The sequence below is a fragment of the Malania oleifera genome, chromosome 3, assembly GCF_029873635.1.
Source record: "Malania oleifera isolate guangnan ecotype guangnan chromosome 3, ASM2987363v1, whole genome shotgun sequence".
Lineage (NCBI taxonomy): Eukaryota > Viridiplantae > Streptophyta > Magnoliopsida > Santalales > Ximeniaceae > Malania > Malania oleifera.
This window is the reverse complement of record NC_080419.1, coordinates 95,164,708-95,186,732: the sequence shown is the minus strand read 5'-3', so window position 1 is coordinate 95,186,732 and position 22,025 is coordinate 95,164,708. Positions and strand designations below refer to the sequence as shown.

The 22,025-nt window shown below is 35.1% G+C and overlaps 1 protein-coding gene across 3 annotated transcripts in view; it reads right to left on the bottom strand.

The window, feature by feature from the left end:
• Positions 1–6,957: 6,957 nt before the first annotated feature.
• The window catches only part of LOC131151480 (UPF0481 protein At3g47200-like), a 68,533-nt gene continuing 53,465 nt past the window's right edge, over positions 6,958–22,025 (bottom strand). For all 3 annotated transcript variants that reach the window (XM_058102720.1, XM_058102722.1, XM_058102721.1), the window contains exon 2: positions 6,958–8,499. In XM_058102720.1, coding sequence (XP_057958703.1) covers positions 7,083–8,456 — 1,374 coding nt within the window. In that variant the 5' untranslated portion in view covers positions 8,457–8,499 and the 3' untranslated portion in view covers positions 6,958–7,082. The remainder of the gene's footprint in view (positions 8,500–22,025) is intronic.

Here is a 22,025-nt window from a genome sequence, read left to right as displayed (position 1 = left end):
TGATGGTTTTAAACCGTCACTAATAACCTTATTTTTTGTAGTGATGTAAGCTTTATACATTGACAAGCATGTAATCTCCGAGCGCCACTCTCGTCTGAATTGCACCCAACAACCCATGTTGTTGGGCTAGATTGCACCACCTTGAAGTTGTGGTGTGTTCGCATATGGTGCACACGAACATAGTGTATCAGATCATACTTTCTATCAAAAATCATACCCGTACAAAATTATGAGACTCCATCCCATCTAGTGTCCTCAAGGAAACTTTCAAATTGAGTTATGATATCACCGGCTTTGACATGTACACTAATGACAGCACATCATATATCTGTCTCTGACGCATAACTATGTTCTCAAGAGGCACAACAACTTATTTATGTTGAACCCTATTATCATCCAATCCACCGACCTCATTTACCCCACCTTCTACCTCTTTAAAATCCTCCCCTAAATCATATTCTTCCTCTAATTCATTTTCACATCCCATATGAGGTTGCATTGGCTCGACTGTGTATGCCCCCTCTTATTTATAACAATTGATGGAACCATTTAAAAGTGTTGGTTTGACACAAGCTGAACTTTGGTCATGCCTATAATTAGTTGATTGCTATGGTTTGTCATGAGAATTGCATCCCACATTGAATCCCTGCAAATTAGCCTTCTCATATCCAAACTTTGTTGATAAAAATTCTTGCTGAAACAATGTAGCTGAGATATCATTAAAATCTAACGATGTCGTCACCTATGAAAGATAATAAAATAGCATAGTCATCTCAGCAGTATCATATTCATTATACGATTGAAGATGAAAAAATTCTTCCCTTTGCATAGTTGAAACTCCACTTATACTCCTGCTTTGAGGGATGCATTTGATAAAAATTTCAACTATATACACATTAGGACAAGAACTCTGTGGGTCCAATGCAATTAGTACATAAGCATCATCCTTTATTGGGGCTTCGATATATACTACATTTCCACCACCCCCTCGTTGCTGATATTTCGAACTCAATTCTAATATGTAATCATTCATATCAATATCTAACTCTTCATATATTCTTCGTTTGAAACTTTACAACTTCATCCTCCTTTGAACTCGATTCACTTTTGTTGGACCTATGTTCTACTCAACGTTAGTCGACCCATGTATAATCTCAATATCAACGTATAATAAGACTATAACTTTGTTAATTACATGTAGTTATTATTTTCTTACAAAAATAGAGTTTAAGTGCAACTTAAAAAAATTTCCAGCACAAAAATAAGTATTATTGATTAAATCACAATAATATAGAATAAATATTATTTCATATACTTAAATCATTATCTTACAAAAATTTATTATTCTAAATATACCATAATCATAAACATACCTCAATATCAAATGAAATGAATGTACAAAATCAAAGCAAAAACTGGAAATTAGTGAAAATGTTAGTGACAATGTTGTTACTGATCCTTGAATGAGAGCAGTTGTAAGAGTAAATCACTGAATACATTCACTTGGTAATTGAAGATGGTGAGGGAAGCCAGAGGATAAAGGATGAATGACAAGTAGGAGGGTGAAGGAGAATAAATAGAACACTAGGGTGGGGGGAGAGGGGGCATGTGGGGATGTACGGGGGAGGGGGGCCAACGAAGGGAGTGCACGAGTGTTTTCCTACGTAATATGCTTGTCAAAACTGACTTTCTAAGAGTTGATTTTGACTCTTGTATTTTTTTTTCCCCACAGAGTGCCCTCGAGAAAGAGGAGGGGAAGCAATCTTATCAGTTGGTTAGGTGGAGGCAGAGGGAAGGGGGCTAGGGAAAGGAGTGCATGGGGGGTTTCCCACGTAATCTGCATGTCAAAATCGACTTTCCAAAATTTATTTTTGACTCTTTTATTTATTTATTTATTTTCTGCGGAGTGGCCTCAGGAAGGAGTGGGAAGGAGCAAGGGGGAGCAGTCCTGTTAGATAGAATTGAGTTTCCAAGAGTCGGTTTTTACTTTTTTTTTTTTTTTTGGCAGGGCAAGAACCGACTTTTGGGAAGTTGGTTCTACCACAAAGTGCATGCTTGGGCACCAAAAAATGTCCCTTGACCAGTAGGTATTTCCTATTTGTAGCTATATGCGATTTTACAGACATTGCTAAAAAACTGCTAGTTAATACCTTTTTTGGTAGTGTTAATAATATATTGTTGTAATTTAGTTTACACATTTTAAAATATATACTATTATAACACTATATAAATATAGAGACCTAAACAATCTTTTAAATTATAAGATGTAATGTGATATGATTGCTCTAATCAAAATTATTACTAATATTGAATTTAATAATTTATATAAACTTATAGATAAAAAAATGGGCAAAGGCACCAACCTCCCTTGAGATGTGATGAAACGATAGAGATTTCCATTGAGGTTTCAAAAATCTCAGAGACCTCTCATAGCATTTCAAGAAATTTAGGGATCTTTCTTGAGATTTGTCAAAAACACACAAGTCTCTCCCTATATTTTGCAAATAATAATAATAATAATAATAATAATAATAATAATAATAATAATAATAATAATATTTTAAGAGAAAATTTGTGTCTTTTTGACTAATCTGTAAAAAAAGTTTTTGGCATTTTGAAACCTCAAGGTAGGTTAGTGAGATTTTTGAAACCTCAAGGGAAATCCTTTTCTTTTTGTAAATTCTCAAAGGAGGTTAGTGCGTTTTGTCCTAAAAAATTAATAGGTATATATTTTTTTATTTTATAGAAATCTCAATATATGACTTCTTCCCCTAAAAATATTAATAACGCTATTATTTTTTTAAAATTGTGATTTATTAACTAAAATCTTAATCATTGTTATTTTTCTTCTTAACGGTCAATTAATACATGAGTTTTAAAATTTTAAATAAATTTAAAGTTTATTATTTGGAGGGTCTTCTACATTTTTCTTTTAGAATTTTATCTTTTAAAAATTAAATTATTATTTATCTAAATAATGTTAGACATTTTGTAATAATTTTAGAAGATATTAGAAGAATGCACCTATTTTATTTGAGAATGCAAATTTTATTTAACATTTAAAATGCCAACATTTGTTTTATTATTTGTATGAAATGAATTTTTAAGGTCCAAAACTTGGCTTATTCAAAATAAAAATTTTAAATGTAGATTTATTTAGTGCTATTGAATTGAATTTTTTCTTTTTTCTACAATTACTTGTAACTTGTCCTACTTCTAAACCATAATAATATTTTTATTATTAGTGACGGAATAAAACCGTCACTAATACTCAATTATTAGTGACAATTTTAAAATTTGCCACTAATAAGTAATAGCGTGACCGCAAATATAGTGAAAAATTTAAAACCGTTGCTAATATTAATAGAACCGTGACTAATACTATTAGTGAAGGTTTTTTTATTACTAGTGATGGTTTTAAACCGTCACTAATAACCTTATTTTTTGTAGTGATGTAAGCCTTATACATTGACAGACACGTAATCTCCAAGCGCCGCTCTCGTGTGAATTGCACCTAACAACCCATGTTGTCGGGCTAGATTGCACCACGTTGAAGTTGTGGTGTGTTTGCATATGGTGCACACGAACATAGTGTATTAGATCATACTTTCTGTCAAAAATCATACCCGTACAAAATTTTGAGACACCATCCCATCGAGTGTCCTCAAGGAAACTTTCAAATTGAGTTATGATATCACCGGTGGTGACATGTACACTAATGACAGCACATCATGTATATGTCTCTAACGCATAACTGTGTTCTCAAGAGGCACGACAGCTTATTTATGTTGAACCCTATTATCATCCAATCCACCGACCTCATTTACCCCACCTTCTACCTCTTTAAAACCCTCCCCTCAATCATATTCTTCCTCTAATTCATTTTCACATCCCATATCAGGCTGCATTGGCTCGACTGTGTATGCCCCCTCTTATTTATAAAAATTGATGGAACCATTTAAAAGTGTTGGTTTAACACAAGCTGAACTTTGTTCATGCCTATAATTAGTTGATTGCTATGGTCTGTCATGAGAATTGCATCCCACATTGAATCCCTGCAAATTAGCCTTCTCATATCCAAACACTGTTGATAAAAATTCTTGCTGAAACAATGTACCCAAGATATCCTTAAAATCTAACGATGTCGTCACCTATGAAAGATGATGAAATAGCCTATTCATCTCAGTAGTATCATATTTATTATACGATTGAATATGAAAAAATTCTTCCCTTTGCATAGTTGAAGCTCCACTTATACTCCTGCTTTGAGGGATGCATTTGATAAAAATTTCAACTATATACACTTTAGGGCAAGAACTCTACCGGTCCAATGCAATTAGTACATATGCATCATCCATCATTGGGGCTTCGATATATACTACATTTCCACCACCCCCTCGTTGCGGATATTTCGAACTCAATTCTAATATGTAATCATTCATATCAATATCTAACTCTTCATATATTCTTCATTTGAACTTTACAACTTCATCCTCTTTTTAACTCGAATCACTTTTGTTGGCCCTGTGTTGTACTCAATGTTAGTCGACCCATGTATAATCCCAATATCAACGTATAATAAGACTGTAACTTTGTTCACTATATGTAGTTATTATTTTCTTACAAAAATAGAGTTTGAGTGCAACATAAAAAAATTTCCAGAACAAAAATAAGTATTATTGATTAAATCAAAATAATATCGAATAAATATTATTTCATATACTTAAATCATTATCTTACAAAAATGTATTATTCAAAATATACCATAATCATAAACATACCTCAATATCAAATGAAATGAATGTACAAAATCAAAGTGAAAACTAGAAATTAGTGAAAATGTTAGTGACAGTGTCGTCACTGATCCTTGAAAGAGAGCAGTTGTAAGAGTAAATCATTGAATACATTTACTTCGTAATTGAAGATGGTGAGGGAAGCCGGAGGATAAAGGAAGAAGAGGGAAAAAAAAAAGCAAGGAGAAAGGATGAATGACAAGTGGGAGGGGGAAGGAGAATAAATAAAACACTAGGGTGGGGGTAGAGGGGGCATGCGGGGATGTACGGGGGAGGGGGGCCAGCGAAGGGAGTGCATGAGTGTTTCCCTACGTAATCTGCTAGTCAAAACTGACTTTCCAAGGGTTGATTTTGACTCTTGTATTTTTTTTTCCCTACAGAGTGCCCTCGAGAAGGAGGAGGGGAAGCAATATTATTAGTTGTTTAGGTGGAGGCAAAGGGAAAGGGGCTAGGGAAAGGAGTGCATGGGGGGTTTCCCACGTAATCTGTATGTCAAAATCAACTTTCCAAAATTTATTTTTGACTCTTTTATTTTTATTTTTTTTTCGGCGGAGTGGCCTCGGGAAGGAGTGGAAAGGAGCAAGGGGGAGTAGTCCTGTCAGACAGAATTGAGTTTCCAAGAGTTGGTTATGACTTTTTTTTTTTCTTCTTTTTTTGGCAGGGCAAGAACCGACTTTTGGGAAGTTGGTTCTACCACAAAGTGTGTGCTTGGGCACCAAAAAATGACCCTTGTACCAGCGGGTATTTCCTATCTGTAGCTATATGCGATTTTACAAACATTGCTAAAAAACTGCTGGTCAATACCTTTTTTGGTAGTGTTAATAATATATTGTTGTAATTTAGTTTACACATTTTAAAATATATAGTATTATAACACTATATAAATATAGAGACCTAAACAATCTTTAAAATTATAAGATGTAATATGATATGATTGCTCTAATTAAAATTATTACTAATATTGAATTTAATTTTTATATAAACTTATAGATAAAAAAATGGGCAAAGGCACCGACCTCCCTTGAGATGTGATGAAAAGATAGAGATTTCCATTTAGGTTTCAAAAATCTCAGAGACCACTCATAGCATTTCAAGAATTTTAGGGATCTTTCTTGAGATTTGTCAAAAAGACACAAGTCTCTCCCTATATTTTGCAAATAATAATAATAATAATATTTTGAGAGAAAATTTGTGTCTTTTTGACTAATCTTAAAAAAAAGTTTGTGGCATTTTGAAACCTCAAGCAGGTTAGCGGGATTTTTGAAATCTCAGGGGAAATCCTTTTCTTTTTGTAAATTCTCAAAGGAGGTTAGTGCGTTTTGTCCAAAAAAATTAATAGGTATATATTTTTTTATTTTATAGAAATCTCAATATATGACTTCTTCCCCTAAAAATATTAATAATGCTATTATTTTTTTAAATTGAGATTTATTACCTAAAATCTTAATCATTGTTATTTTTCTTCTTAACGGTCAATTAATACATGAGTTTTAAAATTTTAAATAAATTTGAAGTTTATTATTTTGACGGTCTTCTACATTTTTCTTTTAGAATTTTATCTTTTAAAAATTAAATTATTATTTATCTAAATAATGTTAGACATTTTGTAATAATTTTAGAAGATATTAGAAGAATGCACCTATTTTATTTGAGAATGCAAATTTTATTTAACATTTAAAATGCCAACATTTGTTTTATTATTTGTATGAAATGAATTTTTAAGGTCCAAAACATGGCTTATTGAAAATAAAAATTTTAAATGTAGATTTATTTAGTGCTATTGAATTGAATTTTTTCTTTTTTCTACAATTACTTGTAACTTGTCCTACTTCTAAACCATAATAATATTTTTATCTACAATATTATTTACACAATTTGTACTTTTATATATGATATGTATATAAATTGTCCGTTTCTTTTTGGCTAAATAGATTTTCCTTTTAGGTTGAAACTATAACATATCTATAATAGATTTTATAAATATAATTTTATCTAATTTTTGTTGCATATATTTTATTTTAGTATTGCTTTTAAAATATAGGATAGATTTGGCACAAAATGAATTACCTTATTCATATTTTTCTTAATTTATTATAGTATAGATATAGATGGAGATATCTATATATAATTATCCAATCACACTTCATAATGGAAAGCATAACAGTTCACAAAAATTGTTTGCTGATTGATTTTTTCAATCATAAATAGAACCTTTGAATTGTATACATACATATCCATTTAATGGTAGAATGTCAAAAATTAATGAAAGTAAAAATGAAGATTCTCACGCTATTTTGGGAGGGATATAATAGAACAGAGAGTTTGTATGAAAGCAAGGATTACAAGTGCAAGTGCTGCGATGGTAGAAAAAACTGTCCATGGCGTGTTGAAGTAGTCCCTCTGCAGAGTAGCCTTCCACGAGTGCCAAGGGGTCCGGCAGTACGCGTTCAAGTTTTCACAAAGTTGAGAATAATAGATCCTGTGGCCAATGATGATCCCGGTGCCGATACTGCTAAAAAGGGTGGAGATGTCTTGGCTGTTGCCCACTGCATTGGCGATGATCCCCTGGCGAACAAGCAGTTCCACATCCTTTGTGGTGTTAATGATATCAACAAGTAGGGTCATGTACTCAGTGATGTAATCATATTTGCCTTGACATTGCTCATAGGCAATGAGATTTCGGAACATGAATTCTGTTCCGTCCTGGATTCTTAATAGCGGAATTTCAACAACTCCACCTGAAAGATATTTTATGTCGAATATGCTACAGCTTTCCCCCTTCTTGAACTTAATTCCAGCCTCCAGGAGCCTTGTTGCACTTGTTGAGTGCTTAGTTGCTGCTCCCAGTCCCACTTCACAATTGCGGTTATTTCTTGGAAGTGAGGGCTTGCAGTGTAACCATAACAAATCAACCAAATGCTTTGCTTTGCCAAGGTAAATTTTATTACTATCAGGAGTCTGATGATAATTCAGAATCCAGCAAGATTTCTTCTTTACAAAATGGAGAGCTAGGTCGACAATGGAAAGCGTTTTGCCCTCTGATTCAATGTCGTTGGTGATATTATTTATGGACACTAAACTAAATAAGTCCTCGAGAACAAAGAGGGGAAGCTGATTCTCAAGTAATAACAAGTCATCAGCCACATAACAGAAGAACCAACTTTGTCCAAATATGTAATCACTCTGATCACGCATACTGAATGCTGAAAGGAGGAAGTAATACCTCAAAAGAAACTCAATGATGAAACAACCATCTACTAAAATCATTTCAACAAACTCATCACTGCTCAGTTTAATGGCTTCTGCATAACAACGGCGGGCTCTTCCCTCACAGTTTCTTGCAACTTGAACACAACCCTCCACACCCACACTAGTCCGTAAAATAAAAATCTCCAGGTACCTTAATTTGTGCTCTTCCATGGTTTGCAGGCGAGCATTGCAGCGATGAAGTGGACCGATTGATGCTACTTTTGGTGTATATGCTTCTCCATTGACCTTACGAATCGCCTCAGGAACTCTGTAGATACAGTACTCATTTGATAGGGGATGTAACTCTCTTAACAATCCTTGAATGGAAATTACCACCTGATCGCGTGGAAGCATGGAACTGTTTGATAAAGTTAGGTGTTCTATTTTAACATCTTGCCTTGCTGAGTTCTCCATCTCAATGGAAATACCTGTTCTTGTTCTAATTTCTCAACTTGATCTGCCAAGGTTTTTTATTATCTTTAAGTAGTTCAATTTGTACCAAAATTTCTATAGACAAAATGATGAACAGATAAGTTACTCCATGCACATGCAGAAATCAACCTCTTAATTGAAGTAGAACACAACACACTATTGTGAATAAATATATACAGGAATGGGAAATTTGCAATACTTACATGTAGAAATATAATTTTTCTTTTGGTATGTACATAATTTTTTTCATTAAAAAGATTCTATAATAATCAATCCTTGCCACCCTTTAAAGAAAAATTAGTATATTAGACCTCATTGGCCCCCAGGCGATTGTTCCTAGGTCCATCCTAGCATCCATTACTACGTTATAAATGTCAGTCTTTGTTCAGTAATGAGTTTAAGAATGGTAAAGATAGGGATTTGAATATTGAGATCATTTCATCAGTGCTGTAGTTCTTTGTCTCAAGAGCTAGCCTGAAGTTGTTCTCGCTTCAACTGTACATGCTTTTCTTTTTATATATACTGGATTTCTTTTGGATTTAAAAAAAAAAAAAAAACTAAATAAATTTCTTTGGCTTTACTTGGGATAAGGTTCTCTATACGCTTTCATTATGGGGCCTCTAGTTTCTATTTATGCTAATTTTGTGTTGGAAGTTTTTCTGAGGTACAAACAAATAAATTAGCTCCAAAACATATTCCAATTGTTTTATTTGTTCTTAATGGGATTTTAGTTGTTGGGGATGTGGCTCATATTTGAGTAGAATGCATGTATCGAGACAGCGTCGTGAGGCGAGGACTAAGAGCAAGAGAGAAGCCTGCAAACTTGAGGGCAAACCATCAATGATTTTAGTCAGAACACGCGACGAAATTCAAATCGGGAGATTAGTAGATTGGGTAGATTGAAGGATTTTCCTTCGGGAATTGCTATAGGGATGGTTTAGATAGGATCTAAGGTCTTTGTATGCTTAGAGTTCGTATTTAATGAATGTTTTGTAACCCTAATGTAAGCTTGACATTGTTCATAGTGAGAATCGAAGTTGCTACTATAGTGAACGTAAGCAAATTGTTGCTCCCGTGAACGTAGGTAAATTTCTAAACAACATAAATCTTGTGTCTTTTGATTGTTACTTTTGTTTATTCTCATTGTTGAGTGATTGCTTGTTTAGTATAATTCATCATCGAGTGCTTGTCTTGCTTGTTCCATTGATTGTTTAGTGAGTTCATGTGAGGGCTTCCGCTGCGCGCATTCGCGAATAACAAATGGTATCAGAGCACCAATTGTGCACAATAATTGGCATCAGAGCTATTGGTTCACAATGGTCAGGGACTCTTCAATGAAATTTGATGCTAACATGTTTGATGGAACTAGAAATTTCAGACTTTGTCAGAGGAGGGTGAAGGACTTGCTAATGCAGCAAGGTATGGTGAAGACTCTATATGGGAAGAAGTGGGATGATATGAACGACGCAATTTGGAACGAACTAGAAGCAAAAGGTTGTGTCCATTATCCGGCATTGTCTGGCCGATGGCGTGTTGTATCACATCATGGATGAGGAATCACTGGCAATGGTTTGGCTGAAACTTAAAAGCCGGTACATGTCCAAGTCACATATGATCGAACAAGTTGTATCTTAAGCAAAAGCTTTGTTGGCTTAAGACGGCAGAGGGTTTGGACCTTACTCAGCACATCAACACATTCAATCAAATCATTAGTGATCTTAAGCGAGTTGATGTGAAGTTCTAGGAAGAGGATAAAACATTGTTGCTGCTAAATTCCCTACCAATGTCTCCTACATACGAGAACCTGGTTACGACGCTGACTTGAGGGAAAGAAACCTTGGAGTAGGAGGACATCACGAGTGCATTGCTAGGGTTCCACCAAAGGAAGAACGCCAGCGATGAGGGTTCACATGGTGAAGGACTCATGGTGATAGGGAATTAGGATTGTGGGAGGAGCAACTTCTGGGGTGGATCAAGCAGCCATAGGGCTTGGTACAAATCTAGGAAGAGGAAGAACATGCGGTCTTTTAAGTGTGGAAAAAGTGGCCATATAAAGCCCAAGCGTCCGGAAAGGAAGAAGGGGGTTGCTAAAACCAAAGAAGGTTCGTCAAACATGGTGAATGTAGTAGAAGAAGGAGACTTTGAAGCAATGACGGTGATATGCTCTTGGTTTGATCGGGGTCAGATGAGTTCGAAGATTCTTGGATTTTGGACTCAGCGTGTTATTATCATATGACGCCCCAACAAGGACCGGTTCACTACGTATAGATTGGTGAGTTCTGGTTCCATTCTAATGGAGAACGATGCTGCGTGCAGAGTGATCAAGATAGGAAATTTCAAAATCAAGATGTACGATGGTGCGGTGAAGGCGTTGTGTGATGTGAGGGATATACCAAAGTTGAGGAAGAATATGGTTTTGTTAGGCACCTTGGATTGTAATGGGTTCAGTTACAAATCTGAAGGTGGGGTAATGAATGTAGCAAGAGAGTTCTAACCATGATGAATGGGAAGAGAGTGTCAGGGAATATATATACACTATTGGGTACATAGTTGTAGGTGGAGCTATAGCCATAGAGTCCAAGTCTAACAATACTTTTCTATGGCATATATGTTTAGGGCATATATGTAAGTGTGGAATGAAGGAACTTCAAGTGGAAAATTTTTTGAAGGGGGACATATCATATAAACTCGAGTTCTGTAAGTAATGTATGCTTAGGAAGCATAATAGTGTTTAGTTCATGACAGGCATGCACAATACAGAGGGAGTGCTTGACTACATTTATTCGAACATGTGGGGACTAGTGAGAGTGGCATCACAAGAAGGACATGTGTATTTCGTGAGCTTCATTAACGATTACTAATAAAAGGTCTGGGTTTACTTCATATGGCACAAGTCGAAGGCATTTGCCAAGTTTAAATTGTGGAAATCTGAAGTGGAAAACCAGACTAGGAGAAAGATCAAGTTCCTCACGACAGAATATGTAACTGAGTACACAAACTTAAGTTTCAGATGTTTCTGCGAGCATAATTGTATAAAGAGGAATTTTACCAGTATGTTGGACACCATAGCAAAATGGTGTGGTAAAAAGGATGAACCGAACCTTAGCTAAAATGGCTTCGTGCCTCAGGTTGCATGTTGGGCTTTTTATGAATTTCTAAGCCGAGGCGGTTAGTATGACTTGTTTCTTGGTAAACTAATCACCGAGTGGAATTATAGAATGGAAAAGTTACTGAGGAGGTGTGGATAGGAAACGAGGTAGACTACTCTGGATTGAGAGTATTTGAGTGTCCAGCCTATGCACACATCCCTAGTGAAAAGAGATCTAAACTTGAGGCGAAGTCTAGACAGTGCATCTTTCTAGGATATCAAAAAGGCGTAAAAGGGTTCAAGCTATGGGATCCAGTGGCAAACAAGGTGGTCATCAGTATGGACGTGGTTTTCGATGAGAAAGCCATATTGTAGCATATTCAATAAGATATAAAGAAATAGGGGTCAAAAAATCATAGCAGCAATGAGCATGCGATTTAGGTAAAGTTAAAGACTCAGGGCAGACATGCAAGGAGTCCTAGCCTAAGAGATCAGTCAACGATGCAAGTGGAGTAAGAATCTCATGGTGGAGATGACGATGTTCAAAACATAAGGAGTTCTAGCTTGGATGACTAGCATCCGCATCGTAGCATAGCTATAGACAGCCTCAAATGCATCATCACACCACCTCCTAAGTACGTTTCTGACGATCTGGTGTCTTATGCGCTTATCACTAGCAGCAGGGATCCTACTACATTTTATGAGGTCGTGCATAGCTAAGAGAAGGTATTGACCTTATGAGTCACACCTAGTTTTGATAATAACAAATACTCAAGTATTTGATGGCTTTTAAGGGTATGTGCAAGTTCATCTTAGCAGATCAAGTAATGGCACATGAAAGCATGAAGATACTGAAAATTTGTTTCATATTGTAAATTCATTTTATGTAATATGGGTCTGTAATAGTAAGCAGGATATAAGGTTTGTAATAATTACCTTCATGTCATACATATAGGATGACCTTAGTAAGACCTTAGGAGCCAACACTCATGCACAAATATCATTCATATCAAGTGTGTAAAAAGGAATGGAATTGAACATAATAGGGAAAGTATGAGAGAGCTCGGGTGACCGAACCCCAAGTGAACAAATCACTTCGGGCGCCCGAATAGTTGAGAAGTCAACATTTTGACTAGGATTCGGATGACCAAACCTATTTTGATTATATCCCCCCTCAGGCACCCGAACCCATTGAAAAAGACACTTCACTTACTCGGGCTACTGAGCATTTTAGTTCAAATCATGCCTCTCACGACCAAAATCTTGCGTTTGGGCTACCGACCCCAGACCCGGGCACCCAAACCTCGGAACAAAATTTTTCTGACTTTTGTACAGGCTACCGAACCCAGCATCGGGCTATCGAACCATTTAAAATGCTTTTCGAATCTCAGTCTATTTGAGCAACTGAACCTTGGTTCAGCAACCCGAACCTTCTCGGGTTAATTAAGTTTTTACCGAGGTTAAATTGATTAAATAGGGTTAATATTTCCTAAGTGCTTTTAAACTTTTTTAGAATTCCATATGGGTCCTAAACGATTATAATTTCACCCTGACCTATAAATATGAGTTCATTTGTGTAGATTAGCAAGAATTAGCAAAAGTCATTAGTGTAAAATCCTCGCTTTTTCAAAAAACCATTATGCTCAAATACTCTCAAATATTTATTCCCTTGATACATCCTAATATTGTGAGAGCTTATTGAGTGTCATTGTGATTACTAGATACTACTAATACTCCCACTATTCTTGTTTGATTGTATGATTCATTTTTGGGGAATTTAGTTAAGTTTATCCCACATATTTCAATATTATAAATCTTGTGTTAGGATAAACTAACAAGCCTAGGGATCTTGGCATTGTTATTGCAAGATTCCCTTAACTTTGATTTTGTTGTGCAAAAACATTTTCTACAAGTTATAATATTTTTCAAACTACTCTTGAGCTCATTACATTGAAGGAAAATATTTTAAGTTAGTTTGAATATTTGATTAAGCATTTTGAAACTCTAATTGAACATTGAGATTTAATATAACTTGTTTCAAAGACATAACTTGTTTAAAACACATTTGAACATTCTGGTGATAATATCTTGTTGAGTGTTGTTTGCACAAATATTCACATCACTGAGCTTACATATTCTATACTGTTGATGTGCTTGTGATTGATTACATTGGTACATAATCTGCTTAGTTGAGAAGCATATCTGCTGTATGCAAATTTGATTGAGAAATACTGTTGTATTGTAGGCATAGCCTGAGGGGACGGTAATCCATCCCAATAAGGATTATCTGTAAAGGTTGAGGTCAGCCCTGTGCTAATTGACCTGATTGCTTAGGTGCCACTCCACCCGTTAAGTGAGTCTTGTAGTGGTAATCCTTGTGCTTATTAGCCAAGGTGGGGACGTAGGCAGTTTTCTGAACCTCGATAACATTTCTGGGTGTCATCTTTATTTACAACTTTCTCGTGCATGATTGGTTAATTTAATTATGCTATTCAATTTCCACTGTATATATAAATTGAATTAATTTTTCTACATTAGATTGACCTTAAGATTGTATAATACTGTTGTGAGGGAATTGACAAGGGCATCAATTTTGCAATTACTAATTCACTCCCCTCTTGGGATCACGGTAAAGCTAACAGTTGGTATCGGAGCCACGTAGCATAGACTTATTAGTTAATTTGCAAAAGATATAGGATGGCTCATAGTACCATGACCCCTTTCCCTAAAGGAACCTCTTCCACACGACCTACGGTTTTTAGTGGTGTTAATTACACCTTCTAGAAATAGAGGATGCACATTTACCTTCAAAATATATATTGGAAGATGTGAAGAATTGTCTCTAAGGGAAATTATGTTCCTATGAAAACAGAGGGTGAGACTAGAGTTCCTAAAACTGAAGAAGAATATAATGATGATGATATGAAAGTTGTTAGTTTGAATGTCACTGCTATGAATAATTTGTATTGTGGTCTTGATTTGAATGAGTTTAATAGATAATTGCATGTGCTACTACAAAAGAAATCTGGGATAAATTAGAAGTCACATATGAAGGCACTAGGGATGTAAAAGATAATAGCATAGACATGATGACTAGTGAGTATGGGGCCTTTAGGATGAATGTAGGTGAGTCCATTCAGAGCATGTACACTAGATTCACACACATTATAAACTTACTACATGCATTAGGTAAGACCTATCCTACGTATGAGATAATTAGGAAGATCCTTCAAGACTTGCCTCCTATTTGGGAAGCTAAGGCTACTGCCATTTCTGAGGGTAGGGACCTTAAGGCCATGACTCTAGATGAATTGATAGGTTCCCTGATTACCTATGAATTAGCTATAAATGAGAGACTCAATGAACATAATAGTTCGAAAAAGGTGACTACGTTGAAAACTTCCTCTAATACATCTAGTGAATAGAGCGAACCTGACTCCGAGGATGATATGACCATGTTAATTAAAAAATTCAGTAGATTCTTTAGAAAGAATAGAAAGTCATTCAAAAGATATAGGGAGTGTGCATATGAGAAGGGAGAGTCTAGTAAAAGAAAATAAAAATCAAATGCTCCCACGTGTTACAATTGTAACAAAGTTGGGCACATCAAGTCGGACTGCCCATTGCTAAAAAAGGATGTAAGAAAAGAGAAGAAAGCCATCAAAGAAAGTACTTCATGGATAAGTTAAGTAGCAGTGACTCAGACTCGGACCACAGTGACTCAGAGGTTGCTAATCTGTGCTTGATGGCACGTGATGGTGAGGTATCGTCTTCTTGTTCTTTATCTTCATATTACTCTTCTGATGATTGTGAATATTATAGCATGCCTACTTTTAGAGAATTGTAATTTGAATATATTCGTGCCTCTAAACTGTTGAATAAAATGACCAAAGAAAATGATGATTTGAAAAAGAAATTCAAAAATTGGTCAAAATTGTTTGGAATTGCAAAATCCTCTCATGCTTCGATTTTGAAAGAAAAAAATTTGACTATTGCTGAGCTTAAGAGAAAATTGGAAGATAGCTCCAAAATTGTTTTTAAATTCACTAACGGCCAACGTAATTTTGAAAAACTACTTGGAGCCCAAAAAAATTCTCTTAGTAAAGATGGTCTTACTTTTAATGATTTTGAAAATATTAGACGACCTAATCTTCATTTGGGACATTTTCCTCGTGAATAAAAATCTCAAATCCCACCTAATGATCTTAAGTATAGAATGAAATGTTTTAAATGCAAACAAATCGGTCACATTCAACTTAATTTCCCACTTAGAAATAGATGTGTAAAAATTAGAAAAGTATGGGTAGTTAAGGGTGATCCAGTCACTAACCTCTGTGGACCTAACATAATTTGGAGACCAGCATTAGTTACTTAGTCTATCTTGTAGATGTGTTTGAGATCCTCCTCCTCCAAGGACAGGTGGTACTTGGATAGTAGGTACTCACGACACATAATCGGCGACAAGGTAAAATTTGCATCAATCACTCCCAAGGATGGAGGGTACGTGATGTTTGGCAAAAAAGGCAAAGGGATGCATCATTGGCGTAGGTAAGGTTGGTAAGGATCCCTCTCTATTCATTGATGATGTTCTGTTTGTTGATGGCTTGAAGCATAATCTGTTGAGCATTAGTCAATTGTGTGACAAATGATACAAGGTATCATTTAAAAATGATAAATGTATTGTTGAATGTAAATCAAATCATAAAGTTCCTTTTACTGCAGAACGCCACGAAAATTTATGTACTACTACTTTTGATAACTTAGCTTCACAAAAAGGGATTTGATTTTCTGCAATAAATGAAGCTAGTTGGTTATAACATAGGCGATTAGGACACGCTAGTATGGACTTATTGTCAAAACTAGTAAGAAAAGATTTAGTAAAAGGCTTGCCTAAAACATCATTTGTGAAAGATAAAATTTGTGATGGATGTCAAATGGGTAAGCAAACAAAATCAAGTTTTAAGAAAAAGAAATTCATATCTACCACTAGACCACTTGAAATGCTTCACTTAGACTTATTTGGTCCTAACTCAGTGCAAAGCCTTGGTGGAAAATTATATGTCTTTGTGATTGTTGATGATTATTCTAGGTTCACATGGGTGCTATTTCTCTCACAATAAAAATGAATCATGTGAATAGTTTACTAAGCTTTGTAGAAGAATTCAAAATGAAAAAGCCTATAAGATAACTCACACAAGAAGTGATAGAGGCACTAAATTTAAAAACGATGGAATAGAAAATTATTGTGACCTATAGGGCATATCTCATAACTTTTTTGCACCTAGGAACCCTCAATAAAATGGAGTGATAGAAAGAAAGAATAGGTAATTACAAGAAATGGGTAAAACTATGCTGAATGAACATAAGTTACCTAAATATTTTTTGGCTAAGACCTTAAATACTGCATGTTATGTCATGAATAGGGTGTTGATTAGACCGTCACTTAATAAAACCCCTTATGAATTGTGGAACAACTATAGACCTAATATTTCCTATTTTCATGTTTCTGGTTGTAAATGCTTTGTGCTTGAGGATAATGAACATCTAGGGAAATTTGATTCTAAATCTGATGAAAGCATTTTCCTATGCTATACTCTTAATAGTAAAGCATATAGAGTTTTCAATAAAAGAACATTAACTATCATTGAACCTATCCATGTCATATTTGATGAATCTAATCCATTTTCTAAGAAAGATGATGAAGACGATATTGACATTAGAAAATGCTTGGACAAGTTATCTATTGAAAACAATGCAAGTGAAAATTCAAAAATAAATGATGAATTATCTGAAGATAATGAAAATGAAAATGAAGTTCAGGAGTTGCCTAGAGATTGGAAATTTATTAGAAACCATCCTATAGATCAAATCATAGGAGAATCTTCCCGTGGTGTAGCCACAAGATCTTCCTTGAAGAACCTAGTGAGTCATTCTACCTTCTTGTCCCAAGAAAAACCTAAAAATATTAAAGAAACAATAAAAGATGAATCTTGGGTGATGTCCATGTAAGAAGAACCCGATCAATTTGAAAGAAGCAAAGTGTGGACCTTAGTTCCTAGGCCTAATGATCATACAATTATAGGAACCAAATGGGTATATAGAAATAAGAAAGATGAGAATGGGGTAGTAACTAGGAATAAGGTTAGACTAGTTACCCAGGATTATAATCAGGAATAGGGAATTGATTTTGATGAAACCTATGCTCTCGTTGCTAGGATGGAAGCCATTTGTATGCTACTTGTTTATGCCGCTTTTAAAAATTTTAAATTGTTTCAAATGGATGTTAAAAGTGCTTTTCTTAATGGCTATATTAATGAAGAAGTTTATGTAGAACAACCACTCGGGTTTAAAAATCATAAATATCCAGATCATATATACCGGCTGTCCAAAGCCTTGTATGGATTGAAGTAAGCTCCTAGAGCTTGGTATGAGAGGCTTAGTGGGTTTCTACTAGAAAATGTGTTTACTCGTGGCAAGATTGACACTACACTTTTCATCAAATCCAAAAATGATGATATTCTTATCGTTCAAATTTATGTTGATGATATCATTTTTGGAGCCACTAATGATGAGTTGTGTAATGAGTTTGCCAAATGCATGCAAAATGAATTTGAAATAAGCATGATAGGTGAACTTAGTTTCTTTTTAGGGCTTCAAATTAAATAAGCTAAATATGAAACTTTCATATGCCAATCTAACTAGGTCAGGGTCTTGCTAAAGAAATTTATTATGGAAGATAGTAAACTTTTGGTACTCCTATGACTTCTTCCATCAAACTTGACAAAGATGAGTAAAGAATCCCTGTTGATGTGAAATTGTATCGTGACATGATTGGAAGTCTTCTATATCTCACTGCAAGTCGGCCTGACATTATGTTTAGTGTGTGCATGTGTGCTAGGTTTCAGGCCACTCATAAAGAATCTCATCTATTAGCAGTTAAACGAATTCTTAGGTATCTAGTTGGAACCATAGAGTTATGCTTATGGTACCCTAGGCATACTACCTTTGAGATTGTGAGTTATACTGATGCTGACTTGCCGGTAGTATGGTTGATAGGAAAAGTACTAGCTGCACTTGTCACTATTTAGGACAAACTCTCGTTTCTTGGTTCTCCAAGAAATAAAACTCAGTTGCCTTATCTACAGTTGAAGTAGAATACATCACGGCTGGAAGTTTTTGTGCTCAAACTCTTTATATGAAACAACAACTTATAGATTTTGGGTTACACTACGATACAGTACCAATTAAATGTGATAATACTAGTGCAATCAACATTGCAAAGAATCCCATCTCACATTCACGAACTAAACACATTGAGAGTAGACATCATTTCCTTTGTGATCATGTGCAGAAAGGGGATGTGGCAATTGAGTTTGTATGTACAAATGAACAATGGGGTGACATTTTCACTAAACCACTTCCAGAAGATAGGTTCATACAAATAAGATGTGAATTAGGTCTCACGCATAGTAGATATGCTTCCTAGAGATTTCATAGTTTGTATAAACTTAGGGGGAGCTTTCTAATAATTTCAAGGTCTAACAAATAATATAACAATTAGCATCTCTCATTGACTTGGACTTTATGAAATGAGTTATGTTTTATCTACTGCGTGATGGTGATTGTATTTATGTTTTATGTATTGATCATACTAGAATTATTTGAGTTGAGTAGTTGTGAATAAACTATTAGATCTTAAAAACTCAAAACAGGTCATTTTTATACAGGATTTTTTTTTTTGGGTAAATGTCCTATTTTCAAACGGCATGTTTCTGAAACTTTTTAAAATTCCCAAACTTATCCTATATACTAATGATTTATACCCATTGCCTAAGACTATTATTTTCATAGCCCTTTTTATTGTTGCCCAAAGGAAGAGATGGATAAGTGGCAAAAATTAGGTTGACTTGAAAATTGGGTTGAATTGAACTTAAATTGGAAAATTATTTAAAGTTTTACATTATGCATATTGTTAGGGGAGCTTTCTAAGGCTATACCCGTTTTTGCATGATGTACTTGTCATTGTCAAAAAGGGGGAGAATGTTGACCTTATAGGTCACACCCGGTTTTGATAATGACAAATACTCAGGTATTTGATGGCTTTCAAGTGTATGTGCAGGTTCATCTTAGCAGATCAAGTAATGGCACATAAAAGCATGAAGATACTGAAGATTTTTTCAATATTGTAAATTCATTTTACATAATATGGGTCTCAAATAGTAAGTAGGATATAAGGTCTGTAATAATTACCTGCATGTCATACATATAGGATATGCCGTAAGCTCAGTAAGACCTTAGAACCCAACACTCATGCACAAATATCATTCATAATCAGGTGTGTAAAAAGGAATGGAATTGAATATAATAGGGAAAGTGTGAAAGAGCTCGAGCGACCAAACCCTAGGCGAACAAATCAATTTGGGAGCCTGAACTGTTAGGAAGTCAAAAATTTGACCAGGATTCGGGCAACCGAACCTATTTTGATCATATCTCCCTTGGGTACCCGAACCCTTTGAAAAAGACAGTTCACTAACTCGAGCTGCCGGGCATTTTAGTTCAAATCGTGCCCCGGGTGACCAAAATTTTTTGTTCGGGTCGGTACCCAGGCACCCGAACCTTGGAGCAAATGTTTCTGACTTTTGTTTAGGCTACCGAACCCAGAATCGGGCTACTGAACCATTTAAAACGCTTTTCGAAGCTTAGTCTATTCAGGCGACCGAACCTTGGTTCAGCTATCTGAACCTTCTCGGGTTAATTAAATTTTTACCGAGGTTAAATTGATTAAATAGGGTTAGCATTTCCTAAGTGCTTTTAAACTTTTCTAAGAATTCGCGATGGGTTCTAAACGGTTATAATTTCACCCTAACCTATAAATATGAGTTCATTTGTGTGGATTAGCAAGAATTAGCAAAAATCATTAGTGTAAAATCCTCTCCTTCTCAAAAACTCATATTGCCCAAATACTCTCAAATATTTATTCTCTTGATACATTCTGATATTGTGAGAGCTTATTAAGTGTGCTTGTGATTACTAGATACTACTAATACACCCACTATTCTTGTTTGATTGTGTGATTCATTTTTGGAGAGTTTAGTTAAGTTTATCCCACAGATTTTAATATTATAAATTTTTTGTTAGGATAAACTAACAAGCTTAATGATCTTTGCATTTTTATTGCAATAATGCCTTAGCTTTGATTTTGTTGTGCAAAAACATTTTCTTCAAGTTATAATATTTTTCAAACTACTCTTGAGCTCATTACATTGAAGGAAAATATTTTGAGTTAGTTTGAATATTTTACTAAGCATCTTTGAAACTCTAATTGAACATTGATATTTAATATAATTTGTTTCAAAGACATAGCTTGTTTAGAACACTCTTGAACATTTTGGTGATAATATCTTATTGAGTGTTGTTTGTACAAATATTCACATCACTAAGCTTACATATTCTATACTGTTGATGTGCTTGTGATTGATTACATTGGTACTTAATCTGCTTAATTGAGAAGCATATTTGTTGTTCGTAAATTTAATTGAGAAATACTGTAGTATTCCAGGCGTCGCTTGAGGGGGCGGTAATCTAGTTCGGTAAGGATTTTCTGTAAAGGTTGAGGTCAGTCTTGTGCTAATTGACCTGATTGTTTAGGTTTCGCTCCACCCGTTAAGTGAGCCTTATAGTCATAATCCTTGTACTTGTTAGCCAAGGCGGGGACGTAGGCAGTTTGCCGAACCTCGATAACATTTCTAGATGTCATCTTTATTTATAGCTTTCTCGTGCATGATTGGCTAATTTAATTGTGCTATTCAATTTTCACTGTATATTTAAATTGAGTTAATTTATCTACACAAGATTGACCTTAAGGTTATGTAATACTATTGTTAGGGGGATTGACCTAGGAAATCAATTTTGAAAATACCAATTCACCACCCCCTCTTGAAATCACAGTAAAGCTAATAGAAAGGTAGTTGGATAGGCATTATGGTGGAGAAGATAGAATCATTGTATAAAAATCAGACATGGGAGTTTGTGGATGCAAGTGGGTATATAAGAAGAAGGAAGTAGTTTCAAAAAGGGAAAGAGAGAAGTACAAGTCTCGCTTAGTAGCAAAGTGGAACTAGCATAGGAAGGGAGTAGATTATGATGAAATATTATCCCTTATGGTCAGGCACACTTCTATTAGGATAGTATTGGGACTGGTGGCGCAACATGATATGCATCTAGAGGAGATGGATGTAAAGATGGTTTTCCTCCGTGGTGATCTAGAGGAGTTGATTTACATAATGCAGCCAGAAGGGTTTAGCCAACCTGGATAGAAGTAATTAGTCTACAAACTAAAGTAGTCATTGTATGCGCTAAAGTAGTCTTCGAGGCAATGGTACAAGAGGTTTGATGCCTATATGACCTGTATTGGCTACAAGTGGTGTGAGTACGATTGTTGTGTCTATGTGAGGAGTTTTGAT